Here is a 22,045-nt window from a genome sequence, read left to right as displayed (position 1 = left end):
CCCAGGCTTATTGCTATATTTTTAGGTCTTAGTGTTTTATTTGTGTGGTAGGTAGCTCTAGAAAAATAGGAATGTTTATCTTTTTTTTGTGGATGTGCACTTTTGTTATTAAAGCATCCCAGTTTAAAAGAAGGCGGTGAATCTACAAAGTACAATTAATTTTATAGAATTTCTACTCTGTTTAAAGCTAAGGGCTTTTATTCTCTGGAACCTAAAAATTAGTTTTGAGAAAAGAATTCACACTTTTGATATAAAAAGCTACTTTCTTAAATAGGAATATTAAGGTCCAAAATATGTATCGTTTGAGATTTTTAAAACTTTTTATCCAAATAGAATATACATGCAGAAAAGAGCACATTTTCTCCCAAACTGAGCCCATCTGGGCAAGCAGCACCACATCCCTGGAACCTGGCAGACCTCATGAGTCCCCTTCCCGTCTCAACCCCATTCCTGAAAGGCAAGGGGACCTATTGTCCTGACTCCCAAAATTATAGCCAAGTTTAATTTACTTTTGTACTTTATACAAGTAGTATCATACTTCCTTGAGTGTTTAAATAAATACGGAAAAAGTAATCATTTAAGCACTGTTTTCTAGCATCTATTACAAAGCTTAATTTTTTTTTTTTTTTTTTTTTTTTTTGGCTGTGCCTGCGATATATGGAAGTTCCCAGGCTAGGGACTGAACCTGCACCACAACAGTGACCCGAGCTACTGCAGTGACAAGGCTGGATCCTTAACCTGCTGCACCACAAGGGAACTCCTTAATTTTTTCCTTAAAAGTACCTTTAGGAGTTACTTTGTAGCTCAGCACGTTAAGGATCCGATATTATCACTGCTATGGCTCTGATTACAGCTGTGGCACAGGTTCTATCCCTCGCCCAGCAACTTCCGAATGCTGTAGGTGTGGCCAAAAAACAAGTACCTTTAGTTCATTATAACTTTAAATTCTCACCATTTTGGTGACGATATCATAGTTATTATAATTTTTATAGTGGGTTTATAAATTTACTTCTCAACATTCAGGCACTTCATTTTTCTAATTCCAGTTATAACCAACTGAGGCCCCCACTGACAGTCCTCTCACCACTTTGATTCATGCAGAGAGTTCATTGTTGGCCTCGCCTGACTTGTGATTCATCCTGTCTAGACACTGACCCTCTTCCCAGTCTCAGAATTCACTGAGATGTGTTCACATCTTCATCTGATCAGCTGGGTGGTCCAGTGGAGATGAAGGTCTAGTTTGAAAGGCGTGAGAAACAAGAGTGATGAGATGAAGAGGGGCCATAAGGACGACCCCTGCCTCTGCCCACATATGTTGATTCTAAAGCTGAAAGTATCTAAGAGACCTTACCTGCTCTATCTCCCTGTCTCTGTCATTAGTCCTGTGATAGTGGCCTTGGTATAGATTTTCAATCTTTCTAATCCTCTGACTTCCCCTTATTGTCCAGCTATTTAAAGGGGGCTGTTATATTTGAGTCTTAGGGTATCTAAGCATCCATTGGCTCTTGGATTTCAATTTGGGGGTACCTGGACTGAAGTTCAGTTTCTTGTGAGCCTGCATTTCATGACCTATGAGAAATCTGGCATTAACTCCATGGGTCCATCCAGTAAATCAGTTCTTATTAATTTCTGTCAGTGTTCCTCAAATTTTTATGTGTCTGGGAATCCAGTGGGAAGGTTGTTAAAAATATAGATAACTAAGTCCTGGCCTTAGATACTCAGATTCTAAAGAGCTGGGGGATGAGGGGTGGAATCTGCACCTTTATTGATTCTTACAGTAAGTTTGACACAGACTGTCAAAACCCCACACCTTGAGAATCATTTCTCTAGATAATAGTTTTTCAAACAGTATTATTGCCATGAAGCTCTTTATGGAAATGAAATCTTTGGAAGAATAATATGCACAGCAGATAATACTGGAGCTTCAGTGGCTAAAGTGGGGTTGGCAGGTGGTTCCAGAGCCCTACCCCTCAGGACCCCGAAGCCCATGACCCAAAAGGCTGAATTTATTAGAAACTATTTTGGAAATCCTGGCCTAGATGTAAGATGTTATCAGGTCCTTTCTGAACCTAATATAATAAAGTGGGTGTCATTTGCAGATTCATGTTACTTTAGAACTGAAAGGACCTTAGCAGTGTTTACTTCTGTTCTCTAATTTTTCAGCTAAAGAAACTATGGCCCATGGGAGGTGTAGTAGTTTGTTGAAGGACATGTAGCAAAGGTGTGACAAAGCCATGGCCAGATACAGGCCTTCTACTTGCTAACATAATGGTGTACACACACGCGCACACACACACACACACACCCTGCAATACATTGCTCTCAGTGTCATTGCACACTGATTACATACCCCAGTTTACAGTATGGCAAGAGAAGGAAGTAAATGCTAAGATCCCAGTCTTCTAACCCTGCCTGTCTGGTTTTAGCATTCTCTCTGAAAGAAACTTTGATGCTGGGCAAGGTGTTCTCATATGCTTTCTTAACCAGGAACGAACCAGGCTTCATATAAAAGCTTATACTATGTTAAATCTACCAGACCCCCCTCCACTGTGCAAAGTCACTTTGATAGATAATGATAGAGGACTGGCCTTTCCTCAGGCACCCCTGCTGTCTTTGCTGAGGGTGGAGGCAGTGACAGCTTGAGTAAGAATGGATATGTAGTTCACAAATAAGCCAATAGTATAGCAGTCTTTCCAAATCAATGCCAAGTATCCAGTTGAAAGCAGCAATGTAGCATTTCTCTTTACAGGGATTTAGGTAACTACCTCAATTTAAAGATGTGATATTTGTCAGGGTGAATCTTTTTTTTTTTTTTTTTTTTTTTCTTTTGTCTTTTGTCCTTTATAGGGCCGCTTCCGCGGCATATGGAGGTTCCCAGGCTAGGGGTCCAATTGGAGCCGTAGCAGCCGGCCTACACCACAGCCACGGCAACGCCGGATCCCTGACCAATTGAGTGAGGCCAGAGATCGAGCCCTTGTCCTCGTGGATGCTAGTCGGGTTCACTAACTGCTGAGCCACAATGGGAACTCTGACAAGGGGAATCTTAATATGCATCCAACATCCCATATTCTTTTTTTTTTGTCTTTTGCCATTTGTTGGGCCGCTTCCGCGGCATATGGAGGTTCCCAGGCTAGGAGTCAAATCGGAGCTGTAGCCGCCAGCCTACGCCAGAGCCACAGCAATGCGGGATCCGAGCCGAGTCTGCAACCTACACCACAGCTCACGGCAACGCCGGATTCTTAACCCACTGAACAAGGGCAGGGACCGAACCCGCAATCTCATGGTTCCTAGTCGGATTCGTTAACCACTGTGCCACGACGGGAACTCCCAACATCCCATATTCTTAGAAAGCAAATTTTCGAATTTGCTTCTTATTCTTCCCATTGCATATAAATGTCTTTATTGAAATACAAATTAAGGTTATTCCTGGCCTTTGTGGAAAGCAAATACGAGTCATTCTTTTTTATAGTTTACATTCTCTAAATGATTTGTTCATCCATTACATTGTATGTGCAAGGCATGGTGCTGAATGTATTTGGAAATACCTTCCACTGCCCCATTTTGCTACCCATGTGGCCCTCATACAGGCCACATTTCATGGAGTAAATTCCTGTGTAGTTTATTCAAGGAAAAAGTTCTATCTTTGATAATAATTTTTTTTTGTCTTCTTTTGTCAGAAAATGGAAAGTATGCAACAATGTGTTTTCTTTTCTGCCTTAACTGCCAGGAAACTTAGAGCCAAATTTTAGTTATAATCTTATCTTGGGAGCTTGGCAGCATCTCTTTCTCTGCTTCCTTTTGTTGGTTTCTGTTCTGTTTTTATCCCTAATTGACCTATTCTACTTTTTTTTTCCTTAAATTGGAAGCTACTGTAAATATTATTGGGGGGGGGAATTTGTTTCCATGTGCATTTGATTTGCCACATAGTATGTGCTTAAATTATCCAGACTCTAATGAGAGAGGAATGCGTGGGATACTTATTCTCGGAATCTTTGAGATGAGAAAGTAAGAGCTGAGCGAAACAGTGGAGATCAAAGGTTTGGGAAAAGGTTTCTGAAAATGCCTTTCTGTACTTAGCACTGGCTGAGCATGAGGCCTTTTGGAAACGACCTCTTGATGGGATTGTAGCCATGCCCGAGAGTTTCATATTTGGCAGGCTGCTTGGTCATGAGGCCAAGTTACCTTAGAGTGTGAATGACGTGGAGTGGTTTGTCATCTGTGCTGTGCTTTTCCTCAGCCCAATTTTTCTTCCCATTTGTCATAAATTATGATGGGCTGAAATCAACAAAAAGAAATCTTTCCATTCCCAACCAAGGCAGCCCTCCATTGTCCCCTGGTGTCGGCTGGGATCCACCATGCAGGTCTTTGCAAGCCTAATGACTTTGTTAGAATACTGGCTCCTTTCATCTCCATACCTGGTCGGGGGCAAACGTGATTTCCTCCTGGTCTCTAGGATTAGATCCATGGTGTCTGTTGATAAGCTCTATGATCACATGGATAGTTTTAAAATTAATACAGCTGCTCAAGAATGGTGCTGATTTAATTTCAAAAAAAGTAATTGACATAGAAATAGCAATGTATAAAGAACTTTCCTGGTTAAAGAATAGATTTTTGCTGTTTTCATATCTTCCTATATATAAATTACCCTTCCCAACTGCAGTCAGTTTAAGAACGTGCCATTCTCCTGTTTATTTCAAGAGGAGAATGGCCTTTTAGAGAGATCACAGAGGTGGAATGTCTGGTCCTGAAGACTAGTTTGCTTGCTATTTTTGCGGAACATGCACTTACATATTTGTTTACAAAGACTAACACAGTTAATGAGATTGCTTAAACTTAAATTTAAATCATCATTTAAAACTTGGTATCTATTTGAGATAGGAGACAAGCCATTAACCTTGCTCTGAAAATGTATTCCTCCTGGGAGAATAGTGCAAATAGAAGTTTGTAGGTACTGGTACTGTTTGATGACTAGGTTAGCATTTTTTCTTCCTAAGTCTACATTTACTAAAATTGGGTGTAAATATGCACATGGAAGTTTCCAGCTATGAGTCTTTCATCTCAGTTGGAAGAAACACAGAGACAGATCAATTTTTGGAGGGAATAAACATCAGTACCAATTTTGATGTGAATATCTAAAGTGTTATGATACCAACTACTTAGATTTTTTTAAATGCTGAAGGATAAGCAGAGGGGGCAGACCTGGGAGGAACCTCTACATTCAGGGATTCTTTTTTTTTTTTTTTTTGGCCTTTTCTAGGGCGGTACCTGCGGCCTATGGAGGTTCCTAGGCTAGGGGTTCTATCCGTCGAGCTGTAGCTGCTCACCTAGGCAACAGCCACAGCAACTCGGGATTAGAGCCTCATCTGCGACCTACCCCACAGCTCACCGGCAACCCCAGATCCTTAACCCCCTGAGCAAGGCCATGGATCGAACCTACATCTTCATTGATCCTAGTCGGGTTCGTTAACTGCTGGGCCAAGACAGGAACTCCCATTCAGGGATTCTTTAAGGGGTTCGTTACACACGCTGGATCTGTTTCCTAACCGGTCAAACAGATTCTGAAGTGGACTGGGGGGAAGTACCGGATTATGCAGCCAGGTATATGTTATTAGCCCCAAATTATAGCATGTCAGAGGGAGAACACATGCTGCTTAATGAACCACATCAGTGGCTTCAGCTGCTCCTTCTACTCCCTCTCCCTGCGCTGCTACTGCCGTTTAGACTGGGAGGCCCGCATTGACAGCCACGGCAGGATCTTCTACGTGGATCACGTGAACAGAACCACGACGTGGCAGCGGCCCACCGCTCCCCCCGCCCCGCAGGTGCTGCAGAGGTCCAACTCCATACAGCAGATGGAGCAGCTGAACCGGCGGTGAGCATGGGCACTTTTGTGGTCGGGCTCGTGTTTGTGTTTACATGGTGCAAAATGGTTGGAAACAGGGTTGCCTCTTTCATCTCTGGGTGTCCTGTCATTAAGGTGGAGCTGTGGCCTCTTTTGATTCATAGACTTCCCTGAACGTCTCTTGGTTAAAAAAATAATAACTGCATACATACAGAGCTCGCTTGGAAACTAGAGAGGAAATAAGTAATGATGACCCCTTTAGTCAATTCAAGGCATCGATTTTTAGTAAAAGAGAGCATGTTCATTTATCATTTGAAGCCAGATAGCTTTTTAAATATTTGGATCTTCATTCATGATGCCTTTTTATTATTAACCTAAGCTTTGAAAATCTATCTTTTCTTTTTTCCAAAGTAATTTGCTATGGAACAGAGGTTGGTTCTTTTCTTTAACAACGTAGGAGTTTAGTTTTTCTTGGTTAAGAGCCACAGTATTTTTTTTTGTTTTATTAATTTGTTAGGAAATGTTCCATGAACTCTGGACAGAAGAAATTCAATCTAATGAATTTACTTAAACAACAGATGGCCCAAAAGGTTGGGGAATAGGGCTTTGGGGAAAAAAGGTCAAAGCTGAGAAGATGGTGAAAACTTCTGGGCTTTGGGGGGAGCAGTTGAGGCCCATATTGGAGAGGCTGTGGGGATGTAACTCCAGGCTCCTGATTTTAGATACCAGAGTATCCGCAGAACCATGACTAACGAGAGGCCCGAGGAAAATAGCAGTGCTCTTGATGGGGCAGGAGAGGAGGCCGACTTTCACCAAGCCAGTGCAGGTAAGGGCCTCTGCCTTGGTTTGCTTCGTAATCTCACAAAAGAGAAAACAAGCAATTAAGGATTTCCAAGAAATGAAGCTTTCTTGAAGAGAACTTTTGATATTCATTAAGATCTGATAATCCAACTCAAAAAGTCAAATTCACCAGACACCTCTTCCAATCGTTGGCTTTTTATTAGAACTAAGAAAAGAACCCCAAAGCCAACTAGGATATAAATTACTTTCATCTCTGTGTCTGTGGGAGAGTGGGAAAAGATTGAATCTGATCACTTGAAAATCTAAGGATGCATTAAAATGTTCATAGTGACTAGAAATACTGTTGAATTCCATTTTACTGTGGGTAAGAACAGTCGGGTTTTATGCATGCATTTACAGAGAGGAGAAAAATATTAGGGGGGTTAAAATAATAGCAACTGATTCAGGTGTTGTTTCAAAATATAGGTGGGTGTGAATAGATATATTTCCACCACGCGGAAAGGTTTCCCTGACAGCCTGTTTTGTCTGCCCCATTCAGATTTCCGACGGGAGAGCGTCCTGCCCCACTCTACCTCCAGATCCAGGCTCACGTTGCTGTTACAGTCGCCCCCTGTGAAGTTCCTCATCAGCCCAGAGTTCTTCACCGTGCTGCATTCGAACCCTGTGAGTATCACATCTGAAAGCATGTGATGGAAAAAGCAACAGGCCAAGGGAAATTACCCTTCTTGACCTAATCACAGTAAGAAGGAAATCAGCTAATGTTTACTGAGCACCTCCTGGTTCCAAACTCTGTGTTAAGCGTGACACATGACTTAAGCCACTTACTCCAAACAAACCTAACACATTAGATAAGGTTAACTAAGGTGTCCAAGGTTATGGCTGGGCTTAAAACTCCCAGAGAGACTGACTCCAGAGTCTGTGTTCTTAATGACCCCCTTGTTGTGTCTGCACGAATATAACCAAAGACCTGAGCAGTGACATCAGGCAGTGGTCAGACTGGGCTTTGAGATTGTGGTACAGGCTCTCCAAAAGAAAAAACAAGTGTAAGACATATGCGTTGCTATAATCTAACAAAAAAAATCAATAAATACAGGAATATTTTTAAAGATATATGACGTTTGTATGGGAGATCAGGATTTTTTGGAGGGTGTGACTCTCCCAAAAAATGATGACGAGAAAATCAATGATGTGAAAAGCCAGAGGAGGGTCATTTCAGGCAATTGAAACAGGAGGCATGGTGATGTGTTTAGGATGAAGTAAATATAAATCTTCATTCCTGGAGTTTCTGTTGTGGCTTACCAAGTTAAGAACCTGACACAGTGTCCATGAGGATGCAGGTTTGAGCCCTGGCCTCGCTCAGTGGGTTAAGGATCTGGTGTTGCCTTAAGCTGCCATGTAGGTTGCAGAGGCAGCTCAGATCTGTCATTGCTGCGGCTGTGGTGTAGGCGGGCATATGCAGCTCTGATTTGACCCCTAGCCTGGAAACTTCCATATGCTGCAGGTGTGGCCATAAGAAGAAAAAAAATTTCCCTCCTTTTCCTAATATGTCTATTCTTTAGAAGCCCTACCTCTGTAATTTCACTAGAGGCCTGAAAATGTTAATATCAGCTAAAAGGATAAATCTGTTTTAAGCCAGGTTATTAAAAAAACCTTTAGTCTTTTAATCATTATTTAAATAGAAATCATTTGACTCTTTCTTTTACCTGTTTTCTTTCATTTCCTCCAGCCTCGACTTTTAACCAAAATTCTACCCTTTTCTTGATCTTGATTCTTTAACCAAGAAACGCCTCATTTGCCCTTCACCCACCCCATTAAATCCTCATGACAACCAGTTTCTCCAGCTCTATTCATGTGCCTCTTTCCCACATTTATATTGGAACTACAACCTGGAATGAGAATTTTTAATTTTACTCAGGAAGTGACACTAAGGTATATGAAGTTCATGAGGTGACAGTGGAAAATGTTGCACACCTGTTTTCTGGTCATGAGCGTGGTATTTTTCTAAAATGTTTCTAGAAGTGAAAAGAAGTGTTTGAAAGTAGGATATGTATTAAGCCAAAACTGTGTGTATGTGAAGGAAAAAAATAGAATATGATAAGAAAATTGGTTATAAAGCATTTCTTTATGATATGAATCGTTAAGTTGTGTCACAGAATAAATAATGGACATAGGCTGGTTTAAAAAAAAAAAAGTGGGAGGGCCTTCTAGGTGGAGGGTATGTATGAGCCAAGATAGAAGTGAAAAATGTGTCCTATACGTATAATGAGTTATTTTATTTATTCAGTAAATACTACTGAAAACATGGCTTATGCTAGAAATTATGGTAGGTACTGCAGACACAGTGGGAATAAGATCAAGTTCCTATCCTAGAGGAGACAGAGAAAGAGAGCAGCCCTAGAAAGATGGCTATAGAATGCCTTTCTGAAGAAATAGTTTGGAGTTGGAAGCTGAAAGATGAGAAATCAATAATGATGTGAAAAGCCAGGGGAGGCTCATTTCAGGCAATTGAAACAGCAAGTACAGAGACCCCTGGGCTCAGAAGAGGGCAGAGGGGCTGCTGTGGAGTGACAGAAAGAGGGCATGGTGTGATATTAGGTTGGGAGGTCAGCAAGGTCTAGATCATAGATCTGGCTGTGGGACATGGCAGGGGATTTAGGTTTCATTCTGAGGTCAGTGGGAAGCCATCCTGCCCTTAAGAGTGACAGGCTGGGATATGGCGACTTGGCGAGGCAAGAGTGGAAGCAGGGTAATGAGAACAGAGGCTCTTCATGGTCCAGGGCAAAGGCAGTGTTTGAAAGTAGGATATGTATAAAGTAGGATATGTATTCTATCATGGCTAGAATCATGATGTTGGTGTGGAGATGGAAAGAAGTGCCTGGAAATCAAGAGATACTTTGAAGGTAGAAAAAATATGGTTTGGTGAAAAGTTGGCTGTTAGGAATGGGAAGAAGAGAAGAAACAAAAAATACTTGTAGGGCTTTGGCTTGGCAAATCTTGTTGAGTCAATGGTGCTAAATGTGGAAGTCAACAGCCTGAAATTTGACTAGGTATGAGTGAGGCACAGAGAAAGAGCTTCGTTTTTCTGTAAGGTGTTTGGGTGTGTCATGGTGGGCGGGGGGGGGGGGGCGCCGCTCCACATGTCCGAGTGCTGAGGGAGTGGCTTCCTGAAGATGTTACTTAGAGGACGGTTGTCTTAGCTGCACAGGGAGTGATTCAGAATGGGGGAAACTGGCCAGCTGTGTACAAGCCATTCCTCCTGGCATGAGCCGATGAGAGCCTAGACTAGGAGGTAAACAAATAAAGAGGAAGGATTCAGCATGAGAAGATCACAGGCAGAGAGTTGGCAAGAGTTGGTGACTAAATAGCATAGAAACTAAAGAAGAGGACTCTGAGTGTTATTATTAAAAATTATACATAAATGAGAGTTCCCATTGTGGCTCAGCGGTGACCAATCCAACTAGTATCCATGAGGGTGCGGGTTCAACCCCGGCCCCTCTCAGTGGGTTAAGGATCTGATGTTGCCATGTACTGTGGTGTAGGTTGTAGATGTGGCTTGGATCTGGCATTGCTGTGGCTGTGGCATAGGCCTGTGGCTGTAGCTCCAATTCAACCCTTAGCCTGGGAAATTCCATATGCCACAGGTGAAGCCCTAAAAAAAATTATATGTAAATGATAAGCAATAATACATAATGAATAACAAGAGGAAAGTTAGAATGAGAGGCTTTTTAAGGGAATGGAAGAACATACTGAATTTAACAAAGCAGATGACATGCCTTAGGAAAAATAGAGTAGACTATAGGAAGAAGTAAAAGTCAGTCTGGTCCCATCACCAGGAGTTGTCGGCAAGGTTCTTAGTATGTGAGAAGGATTAGACTTACCAGGCGTTCAATATAGCAACAGTTATCTGTGCCCTGCTATATACTAGGTATTGTGCTAAGTCCTAGAATACAAAAAGGACAACAACTTTGGGCTGTGGAGTCCCCTTCTTGAAAACACATTCCAGGGCAATGAGCAGAGTTGTAAGAGCAAAAATGGAAGACTATGGAAGGTATCTGATGGGGTGAGTAACTCCGGGAAGCAGGCATATGGGAGGAGCCACACATGGGCTTGCATTTGGAATAGGTTCTAAAGACTAATGGGTTTTAAAGGTTGAATAGGAGCTTGCCCTAGAAATAAAATGGGCCAGAGCTCTCCAGCTGGAAGGAGCAGCATTTAAAAAATAAGAGATAAGTTGCAGGGCTGTCTTAGTAATTTCTGTAGAAGTACTGAAACTGCCTTATTCGTACAGCAGGTTAGTGTTGCTGCTGTGTTGAGAGTGTAGGACACTAGGGAAAGTCAGATTTGAGCCTGGAAAGATAAGCAGAAGCCTGCTTATAGGAAGCTAAACTCATGTATGGGGCAATTCTAGGAGATTGTGGGCTTTCATACAGGGAAGGATGGGATGACATTTAGAGTCATTCTAACACAAGTGTCGTGCTGTGGGGAGAAGTGTTCTGGACTTGGAGTCAGGTAACACAGTTTTCCTTTTATTGTTCTTTCATTTATTCAACCAATATTTATTAAATGCCTATGATTTAGAGCCTGGTACATTCTAGACTCTCAAGATAGTGTGATCAACAAGACAGACCCAGTGGAAAAAAGATAAAAGACAGGAAAGGATCATTCAGACAGTGAATGATCATTCAGGATCATTCAAATGTGTCAAGAGGCAACTGAAACAGTGCAGGTGACTGGGCTAGGGGGACTTGGGGCCAAACTACTGGAGGTGCTGATTTAGATCAAGTGGATGGAAAGGCCTCTACAAGAAGCAATGTTTGAGCTGTTGTAAAAGTCAGGAAGCCAGGAAGGTAAAGGTCTTGGAGCAGAACTTTCCTTGCCAAGGAAGAGCAAAGACTTGAGGACAAGAATAAGGTTGAAGTGCTACATAGTATGGTCAGAGAAGTGAGCAGGGCTTCTGAATGTTGGGCTTTTGTGATATAGCAGGGAGTTTGGGCTTCATTCAAAATGGGCTTTTTTCTAAAAGAAGTTCTTATAGGGATGTGGTTTTGATTTTTTGTTTCTTCTATTATGATCTGCTGAGAATGGGTTTTATCTATTTTTTTTTTCTTTTGTCTTTTTAGGGCCACACCTGCAGCACATGGAGGTTTCCAGTCTAGGGGTCTAATCAGAGCTGTAGCTGCTGGCCTATGCCACAGCCACAGCAACACCGGATCCGAGCCACGTCTGCAACCTACACCACAGCTCATGGCAATGTTGGATCCTTAACCCACTGAGCAAGGCCAGGGCTCAAACCCACAACCTCATGTTTCCTAGTCAGATTTGTTTCCATTGTGCCACGATGGGAACTCCCCCAAGAATGAGTTTTAGAATGTAAGATTGGCATCAGGGAAATAAGTGAAAAGGCCCTGTGGTGAGACATGGAAGGGGCTTGGACCGGTACAGTAGCACCCAGTTGGTGACCAGTGGGTGAATGTGGGACGTATTTTGGAGGGAGAGCTGACATTCTTAACACTCCTTTGTCAAAGAAGTCAGCACCTTCTTTGTTGAGCCAGATTATAGTTTTTGAACACTGGAATTATTTTTCTTCATTTAGTTTGTGTATCTGTGCTATTTGCAATGTAACAGCACAATATGAACTTTAATCTGTATTATTAGCACTGAATTTTCTTCAATTTCTTAAGTCTAGACATTCTGTTCAGAAAAAGGAAGCAATACTTTTTTGGAAACGGCCAGAGTGTGAATATTTTCAGCTTTGGAGCCAAAGACAACATGTAAATGAATGGACGTGGTTGTATTACAATAGGAGTTTGCAAACACAGCCTCCTAGCCCCTGAATCTGCAGTTTACTCGCTCCTAGTTGAGGCAGCTCACAAAATAATATTGAAGACTGATTTTGTGCGTTTACTGATTTCCGTAGTGTTTATATATTTCCATTATAGCCAACCATCTTTTTTGGCTGAGTAATTCGTGATTTACTTTTGTTGAAATATAGTTGATCTACAATATTACATTAGTTGCAGGTGTATGCATAGTGATTCAGTATTTTTATAGATTATATTCCATTTCAAATAATCACAAAATAATGGCTTTATTTCCCTATGCTGTACAGTATATCCTTGTTGCTTATCTATTTTATGCATAGCAGTTTATATCTCCTAATCCTATACCCCTGTCTTACCTCTACCGCCTTTTCTCTCCATACTGGTAACTACTAGTTTGTCTTCCATACCTGTGAGTCTGTTTCTGTTCTGTTATATGCAGTCACTTGTTTTATTTTTTTTTTTGATTGCACATATATGATAACATATGGTATTTGTCTTTCCATGTCTGACTTATTTCACTAGGAGTAATATGCTCCAGGTCCATACATGTTGTTGCAAATGGCAGAATTTCTTTATTTTTATGGACGGGTAATATTCCATTGTGTGTTTATGCGTGTGTGTACCACATCTTTTTGCATCCAACTGTTGATAGACACTTGCTTCCATTATCTTGGCTCTTGTAAATAATGCTGCTATGAGCGGTGGGGTGCATGTATCTTTTTGAATTAGTGGTTTGTTTTTTGTTTTTTCGGATATGTATCCAGGAGTGGAATTCCTGGATCATATGGTAGTTCTATTTTTAGTTTTTTGAGGAGCCTCCATACTGTTTTTCATGATGGCTATACCAATTTACATTCCCACCAACAGTGTATGAGGCTTCCCTTCTCTCCACCTTTTCACCAGCACTTGTTATTTGTAGGCTTTTTGATGATAGCCATTCTGACAGGCGTGAGATAATAGTATCTCATGGTTGTTTTGATTTGCATTTCTCTGACTATTAGCCATGTTGAGCATCCTTTCTTCTGCCTGTTAGTCATCTGAATATCTTCTTTGGAAAATGTGTATTTAGGTCTTCTGCCCAATTTTTAATCAGGTCATTTTTTTGACACTGAGTTGTATAAGGTGTTTAAATATGTTGAATATTAACCCCTTGTTGATCATATTATTTGTAAATATTTTTGCCCATCTAGCAGGCTGTCTTTTCATTTTGCCATTGATTTCCTTTGCTGTGCAGAAGATTTAATTAGGCACCTCATTTGTTTATTTTTGCTTTTATTTCTTTGGCCTTAGGAGACAGATTTTAAAAATACTAGTATTTATGTCAAAGAATATTCTGCCTATGTTCTCCTCTAAGAGTTTTATTGTGTCAGGTCTTACATTTAAGTCTTTAATTCATTTTGAGGGTTGGGTTTTTTTGTTTGTTTATTGTTTGTTTTTGTTTTTGTTTTTGTTTTTTTGTATATGCTGTGAGGAAATGTTCTAATTTCATTCTTTTACATGTAGCTCTCCCACTTTCCCAGCACCATTTTGAAGAGACTTTTTCTCCATTTTATGCTCTTTTCTCCTTTGTTGTAGGTTAATTGATGCATAGGTATGTGGGTTTATTTCTGGGCTCTTTATTCTGTTCCATTGACCTATGTGTCTGTTTTTGTGCCAGTACCATGCTGTTTTGATAACTGTAGGTTTGCTTATAGTCTAAAGTCAGAGAGCATGAGACCTCCGGTGTGTTCTTTTTTTCTCATGGTTGCTTTTGCAGTTCAGGGTCTTTTGTGGTTCCATATAAATTTTAGAATCATTCATCCTAGATCTGTGGAAAATGTCATGGATATTTCACAGGGATTACATTAAATCTGCAGATTGCTTTGGGTAGTGTGGAACTTATAACTATATTAATTCTTCCAATCCAAGGACACAGGAGGTCTTTCCATTTCTTTGTATTGTCTTCAGTTTCCTTCATCCATATTTTATAATTTTCGGGGTGTAGGCCTTTCACCTCCTTGGCTAAGTTTATCCCTCAATATTTTATTCTTTTTGATGTTATTTTAAACAGAATTTTTTTTTTGCTTTATCTTTCTGATAGCTCATTATTAGTATATAGAAAAGCAACAGATTTCTATTTTAATCTTGTATCCTACAACTTTGCTGAATTCATTTATTCTAATAGTTTTTTGGTGGATACCTAATCATCTTTATTGAAAAGAACAAAATTAAATAGATATATAGTTCTTATAACTCAAAAGGAAAACTTGAGAAACAAAAAATTGGGTTTTTTTCCCTGTCTTTGCATTGTGGCTGCTTTAAGATATGTCCTACTGCCCTCTGCTGGTGGTGCTTGCTTCCAAATTTGTCTTGATAAAACATTCTGCTAACTCAAGATTTAATTATTAGTATCATGTCTCTTATAGTTGGTATGCCTCTGTTTTTCTAATAACTTTCATACATAAATACATTTCATTATATGCAACTGAATAATATTTCCAAAATATAATCCCAAATAATTATTATTCCAGCTATTAATACTTCTAGAAATATATTTATTCCATCATATAAACTTAGTACTTAATGAAGAAAAATCTTGTTCTAAAACACATAAATATATTCTTATGTCAGAAATTCCTTCTATTGCAAAATAGGTAAATTGATAGTGTATAGTCAGTTTTTTCAATAAATTCAATTTCCCCTCCATTTTATTCCTTGTTTTTTGTTTGTTTGTTTTTGCTTTTTAGGGCCACACCTAAAAAGCACATATCTTATGGGAACAATATTGCTTGATTTTGTTTATGATAAATTTTTCTTAGTGAATAACATACATGGATGCTCACATCTGCTCCCCTATTATCCTCTGTATACATTTGTTGTGGAGGCAGTGACAGTTTTTTCCCAAGCATGAATTCAGAACACCTAGTTTCTTTTTTTTTTCTTTTGTCTTTTTAGGGCCGCACCCATGGTATATGAAGGTTCCCAGGCTAGGGGTGGGATCTGAGCTGTGTCTGCGACCTACACCACAGCTCATGGCAATGCTGGATCCTTAACCTACTGAGCAAGGCCAGGGATTGAGCCTGAGTCCTCATGGATGCTAATCAGATTCGTTTCCACTGACCCATGACGGGAACTCCAGAACACCTATTCTTGATGAAGGATTTCTGAAATATAAACAATAGATTTTATTTAGCAGTAATATACTTACCTGAGTTATTGATAACAGATTTAGAGTAAATCGACTAGGCGAGGTAATCCTGGACATATGATCACCTAACACTTTGAAAAAAAAAAAACTGCCAAAAGAAAAGAGAATTGATAATTAGTTGCATTGATTGCAACTAACTGACTGATAAGTTGGTTGATTGATAGGGACTGACTGTTCACATATGATTTTCTGCTGCTGCCAAATGGTATTAACATTCCCCTCAGCTCTTCTCAGTATTTTTCACTTCTAACACCTCAAGTGTTTAACCAAGCAAAATATGTAAAGAGCTAGAGTGTCATTTTAACAAAATTCCACCAAGAAATTTAGGTGGTCATTCAGCTGATCATTCACTCAACCATGGGGGGCTTATTTCTTTGCTAGGAAGAAAAGAACCAAGAGGACTGGGAAGAGGAGTTTTGGAATAGAGAAGGGAGAACCCAAATGGACTTTTTAAATCATATCAAGGAAAACTTTGCATCCTTCAGGGATTATTTAAAGGGCTCTGTCTCCTATGAACAATTGCCGACTCGCCTTCCTGCTTGGGAGTGAACATGCAGCACCTTCCGCTGTGAGCTCGTTCTGTGCCTTGTCATTAGACTCCTGTGAAATAGGTCCATCTGCCCTCTCCTAACCTATTTTTGTTTCAGTAGTAGGTTCAGAAGATCAGATCCCTTTACTGCATCTTTTTCTGTAAGACCAAAACAAGACAAAACAACAAAACCCACTAAACCCCAGAGGGAGAATTAAGATGCTTCTTTTCTCTGAACCCACCTATAGCTTGTCTATGTCAGTTTTCATGAAGACTAATTTCTTTTAGCCTAACCCACCTGTTGAGTGTTTCTTGACTTTTGGGGCACTCACATTCTTAGGTCTGCTAGTTTTGTCAGTGTGTTGCAGTATTTTCACGGTGACTGTGGCCTCTGTTTTCCAAGCTTCACTTTCTGCCTCCAGTGAATGCCTTCCTCCCACCTCCCCCTATTATTTTCCTTCTCCATCCTTTTGAGTGATCAGGCTGGGTTCATCTCTGTATTCTCGGGGTTTAGCCCAGGGCTTAGCACATAATTAATGAGAGACTATGAGACCCTTCGTCCCTTAATAGAAAGTGGGACGCTCGTCCAAGGATGCTCTCCCAAGATCTTCAAAGACTGAAAGTAGAAAACAGTTTTACCACTGTCATTCATCTGTTAGAACATAGTTATGGTAGGTATAATCCCTTGTATACTCTTGTATTTACTTCCAATCTATGTTTTTACCTCCTCAAAGCACCTTTACGTCCTTTGTTCCACTGATTTGAATCCCACTGCCTGTGAAAAAAGCAAAACAGTTACAATTATTTCATCTTATAGTTGAGCAAATTGAGGCAGATTAAATGTCTTTCTTTGCCTCTGTCCATGAGTGATAGAGCTGTGGTCAGGTTAGAATCCTCACTATAATTTTGTATGAACAGGAGTACAGATAGCTTTTTTTGAACAAAATTGTTCAGAAAGGATATTTATATTTCAGTTCATATGTGTGTACATATGTGTATATATGTGTGTATATATTTATATATACATATATGATATATATTTAAAAACAGTTCTCTATATATTGAATAAACATGTGAAATATATTTTCAAAAATAGAATAAACACCTATGTGTATATAGGCCTATACATGTGTAAATGACACATATACATGTAAACATATATGTAAATAAGTATATATGTAGTTTCTTTATAAAGATGTAGCCATCTGCAGAGATGTTCCTATTTGGCTTAGGTGTTTTATATGGACCCTAAAAGTCAAGTGCATATTATTCACACTTGGAAAAAGCTGTGGTTCTAAAGGTTGTTTGCTAGTTACTAGTGAGAGAAATCTTTCTTACTCGTAATTTACTTTGGTACATGCTTTTTGCAAAAAGCCATTGAACTTGGCTCTGTATTACACATCTCATTGAGTGAAGAGGAGGAAGATGAAAAGATGTAATTAATTCTAAGACCAGCCTGAAGTCTCCCATGCTTCAAGAGCTGTCTAGCCCCAGGGAATTGCTTCATGCCTGAGGCTGGGATGGGTTCCTTCCCCTGATTACCGATACCTCCTGTCCTAATGAAGTTCTGCAGCTTTTCTTTAGCAGAGTAAGGAGTGTTTCTGGTGCTCCAGATAAAGAATCAGGGTGTGGCCTATTTACTTCTTTCAGTGTGGGGAGGGAGAGGAGATGATGACGAGAGAGATACCTATTTAGAACACAGTTAATGAAATGATTTATCTGACAGAATTATCCCACAATAATTTGTCCCCAAAGAGACTTATTAGGGAGAATGACTTGAAAGCTCGTTGCCATCGCCATCACACAAGCTAGTGTGGTCTCAGGCCTCTATGCTTGCAGTGGCCTATGTGAAAATGTATCAGCAACATGGAGCCAAATGCAGAAAACAGATGCCTTGTGGATTGTACATAAAACTCCAAGGCAAGGTCAGCCACAGGCTAAACTATTAGTTAGCTGGCGTTGGTCTCTGACAACCTCCAACTTCTTCTATTAGTCTCCTTCTCTGCTTTCATGACATCACTTTCTTATTCGCCCATGCTCTGTAATTGTCCAGAGCCCCTGCCTAGGCCTGCCTGCTTTGGCAGTGCTCTGTGCTCTGAACCTGACAATTTCTCCCAGCCTTCACACCTCTCGTGTAGACTGTCAGGCTGAAATATTTTATACTCAGGTAGACTAAGGAACTAGTACACTAGTACGTGAGGACAGTTTAATGTGGCTGGCCTTCCTTCCTTCCTCCCTTCCTTTCATTTTGATAGGGGGAAAATATCTCCATGCAAAACAAAAAGTATGTAATGATAGGGAATCCATCCGAAAAACTGTAGCAAGGTTATTTTATGTAGTTTAGGTTATTCATCAGTAAGATGCCCAGCAAATCTCAGTGGCTTAAGCTAACAGAGGTTTGTTTCTCATTCCAAATGGGGTTGCCAGGGTTCGCTGATTTTCCTCAGAGACCCAGGAACCCCGGTTGGTTGGGGAGCAGCTACCATTTCACACATGGTCAATGGCTATACCTCCTGTGCCAAAGGGAGGAAAGCTCAAGAGGGACTCACATCAGCAATAAATGCTTTGACCTGGACGTGACACCCTGGGGGCCCTGGAAAGACAGGAGCAGTGTTGACATCCTCAGACTCACTCATCTTTTATCCTACAGAGGATACAAGTGTAGTACTGGCACAGTCCTGGGCACAGCAAAGACAGTAACTGTTTCTTAAAGTGAAATGATTTCCAAGGATCCTGATTTCTTTGGGGTTTGCCTGGGTCTGTCTTAGATGAGAAGCAATACCAGAATCCATGAAAAAAGCCTGAAGGCCTTCAGACTCAGGCTGGTGTTCCTGGGATACTAAAGGGAAGAGGAGCCTGAAGCCTTTTGAATCTACCTGAGAAAAGTAGAACCCCAGGAAAACTCATTCACAGGCAATTTCATGAACATCACATTCCTTCTGATAACTCAAGGAAATAGCTCTAGACAGTTACTCCTTTGCTATCGCTTGGCACATGGTATTGTGCCATGAATATTTGTTGACTGACTCAGATGAGGAAAGCCCATGGCTTATGGTCTGTGTTTTGGGACTCTTCTCAAGTATCATAGAGACAAAGGCTGGAGCATTTTATAAAACAGTCACTTTTTTGTGTGTGCTGGTATAATGGAACTTTCTTAAATGTGCATTTCGATCATGTAAATTCAGACACACACACACGCGCGCGCGCACACACACACACACACACACACACACGATAGAGAGGGAGAAAGGAAAAAACAATACTAAGGTATACAGTCCAGGCAGTTCTGCCTGCTATTCCATCTACTGAGATCATGCCTCCAAGATTAAGTGTGATGAAAAAATCCAGTCACTGATGGTCTTAGTTGAATATGACTCTCCGTGAATACAACCCAGCCTGTTGCGTGTACTTCTACTATTTAAATATATGGCCAAGCATTTTTCCATACAACGTGACTCCTAAATGTTTGCCAGCTGTTTCATCAGCTCTAACCCAAAGAACCAGTGACCTGTTTCTGTGCTGGAGGAAACCCTGGCTATGTTTGGGCTCACTGTGAGGTGCTAGTTTTGTCTCTGGCATGGTGTGACTTTGACTGAGTGGGTTTCACCTAAATCCAGCTTTAGGATTTAACCTCCCCTGTAGAATGAGACTCCACCGTGTTCTAGTGCTTTAAAAAACTAGAATCATCAGTGAAGGCTCCCTTACTCTCTGTAGGTCTATCTGTTTTACTTTTACTTTGATCAGATTTGTTTTGTTCTGTCTGCTGTTTCCATCTGTGGATCTAGAGTTATGTTGAAGCCTATATGCCATCTGGAGATTAAGTAGCATGTATGTTGCTTTTGAATGTCAAACAGGTTAACACTGGTTCTCCGTCCTTCTCTCCAGAGTGCCTACCGCATGTTTACAAACAACACGTGTTTGAAGCACATGATCACCAAAGTCCGGCGGGACACCCACCACTTTGAACGCTACCAGCATAACCGGGACCTTGTGGGATTCCTCAACATGTTTGCAAACAAACAACTGGAGCTGCCGAGGGGCTGGGAAATGAAACACGATCATCAGGGCAAGGTAACTGGAGGGAGTTGCCATGGGGAAGCTGCCGCAGGACTATGGGCTGCTAGTGGCTGTGGCACTTGGCCCTCCCCTTCTGGGGAGGGCTGAAAGCCCTTTTGAGGTGCAACATTCCATCTGCTGGTGCAAGTGAAACCTGGACAAGCAGGTAGTTAGTTACAATAAACAGGTGCTGTGCTCTTCTGAAGTAGTGTATGTAGTGGGTGGACATGAGGGCACTTGTTTGGCAAAACACTCACTTTGTCTGGATATTCTTCTAACTGTACTCTTGCCATTTTCTACTGATTAGAGAAGAGGTGTTTTAGGCAATGATACTTCCTTCTCCTCACTGTACAGCTTGCGTTGTGGGTAGTGGTATATAAGTTGTGACATTGTTTGGAGAAGGCTGCCCAGAGGTTGCTAAGCAACAATGCAAGGCATGTCTGTGATGCTGTCCTCTTTTTGGCCTCAGTCTTGTTGGTTCAGACCCCTGATTTTGTTAGCACAGTAAACAAGATTCACTGATTGATTAATTTATGATGAGAAATACATAGTTCAGTTGCACAGGCTAGAATAACCACATCTATACTTCCTTCTGAGGACAGATGAACCCAAAAGCCAGGTTATAATCAGGAGTTTGTTATATGAGTAAACAATCAGAGTAAAAATAATTTTATAATGTGCTTCTCAGCTAAGATTTTATTTGTTTCACTCTTATTCAGTACCTACTATCAGCCATGAACTGTTTAAGCTTTTTCTTTCTTTTTTTCTTTCTAGGGCCGCACCTGTAGCATATGGAAGTTCCCAGGCTAGGTGTCTAATCCAAGCTACAGTGGCCAGCCTACGCCACAGCCACAGCAGTGCTGGATCCTTAACCCACTGAGTGAGGTTAAGGGATCCAGATCTGAGCCATGTCTGCGACCTACACCACAGCTCACAGCAATGCTGGATCCTTAATCCACTGAGTGAGGCCAGGGATCAAACCCACATCCTCATGGATACTAGCCAGGCTCTTAACCTGCTGAACCATGATAGGAACTCTTGTTTAAGCTCTTTCTATGTTTAAGTTCTTCACAACTCCATGAGGCAGTGTTAGTATTATTACTGCTATTTTCTTACAAAGAGTCCCAGGTCTAGAATGGCTCGGTGACTTGCCCAGTGTCGCAGAGTTGGGCAGTGACTGAGCTGGGCTTTAACCCAGGCAGTCTGGTTCATACTCCTAACCACCACATTATGCTCTCCGAGTATTGAGTAGCCATCCTCAGTTTCCCTGTCTGTGAAAATTGGAAATACATGACTTATAGTATGGGGAATATTAAGTTGACAAGATATTTAAAATAACTATGCTTGACTTATTAGTTCAACAAATATTTATTGAGCACCTGTGCAAAACAGATAAGCCAACTACTTCATAGAACTGCCACTCTGATGGAAAGAGAAGGGCAGTAGACAGATAAGTAAATACATAGCATGCCAAGAGCTGATGAAAGCTGTGGTTTCAAAGAAAGCCGGAGATAGGGTCTAAAGAAAGGCAGGAGTGGAGAGTTACACAGCATGGCTGGGGAAGGCCTTGCAGATAAGACTCTTCATGCACACAGACCCGAACAAAGTGAAAAGCAAAGCGTATCAGGGAAGAGCATTCAAGGCAAATGGAATATGGAAAGTACTCAATAAAGACCATTCTCCCCTCTAGCAATAATACCATAGTGGCATCTCACTCATCCTGGACTCAGCTTCCAGCAGTCTTAACTGAGAATTTAAAAGCAGTCCAAATAGATATTAAGAAATGCATGCATATATTTTAATGCATG

General features: G+C 40.8%; 1 protein-coding gene across 7 annotated transcripts in view; it reads left to right on the top strand.

The window, feature by feature from the left end:
• Positions 1-22,045, top strand: part of HECW2 (HECT, C2 and WW domain containing E3 ubiquitin protein ligase 2) — a 412,843-nt gene that overhangs the window by 291,190 nt on the left and 99,608 nt on the right. For all 7 annotated transcript variants that reach the window (XM_021074544.1, XM_021074543.1, XM_021074542.1 and 4 more), the window contains 4 exons: positions 5,722-5,872; positions 6,565-6,668; positions 7,182-7,306; positions 20,067-20,252. In XM_021074544.1, coding sequence (XP_020930203.1) covers positions 5,722-5,872; positions 6,565-6,668; positions 7,182-7,306; positions 20,067-20,252 — 566 coding nt within the window. The remainder of the gene's footprint in view (positions 1-5,721; positions 5,873-6,564; positions 6,669-7,181; positions 7,307-20,066; positions 20,253-22,045) is intronic.

Source organism: Sus scrofa, chromosome 15, assembly GCF_000003025.6.
Source record: "Sus scrofa isolate TJ Tabasco breed Duroc chromosome 15, Sscrofa11.1, whole genome shotgun sequence".
NCBI lineage: Eukaryota > Metazoa > Chordata > Mammalia > Artiodactyla > Suidae > Sus > Sus scrofa.
This window is presented reverse-complemented; position numbering and strand designations above follow the sequence as displayed.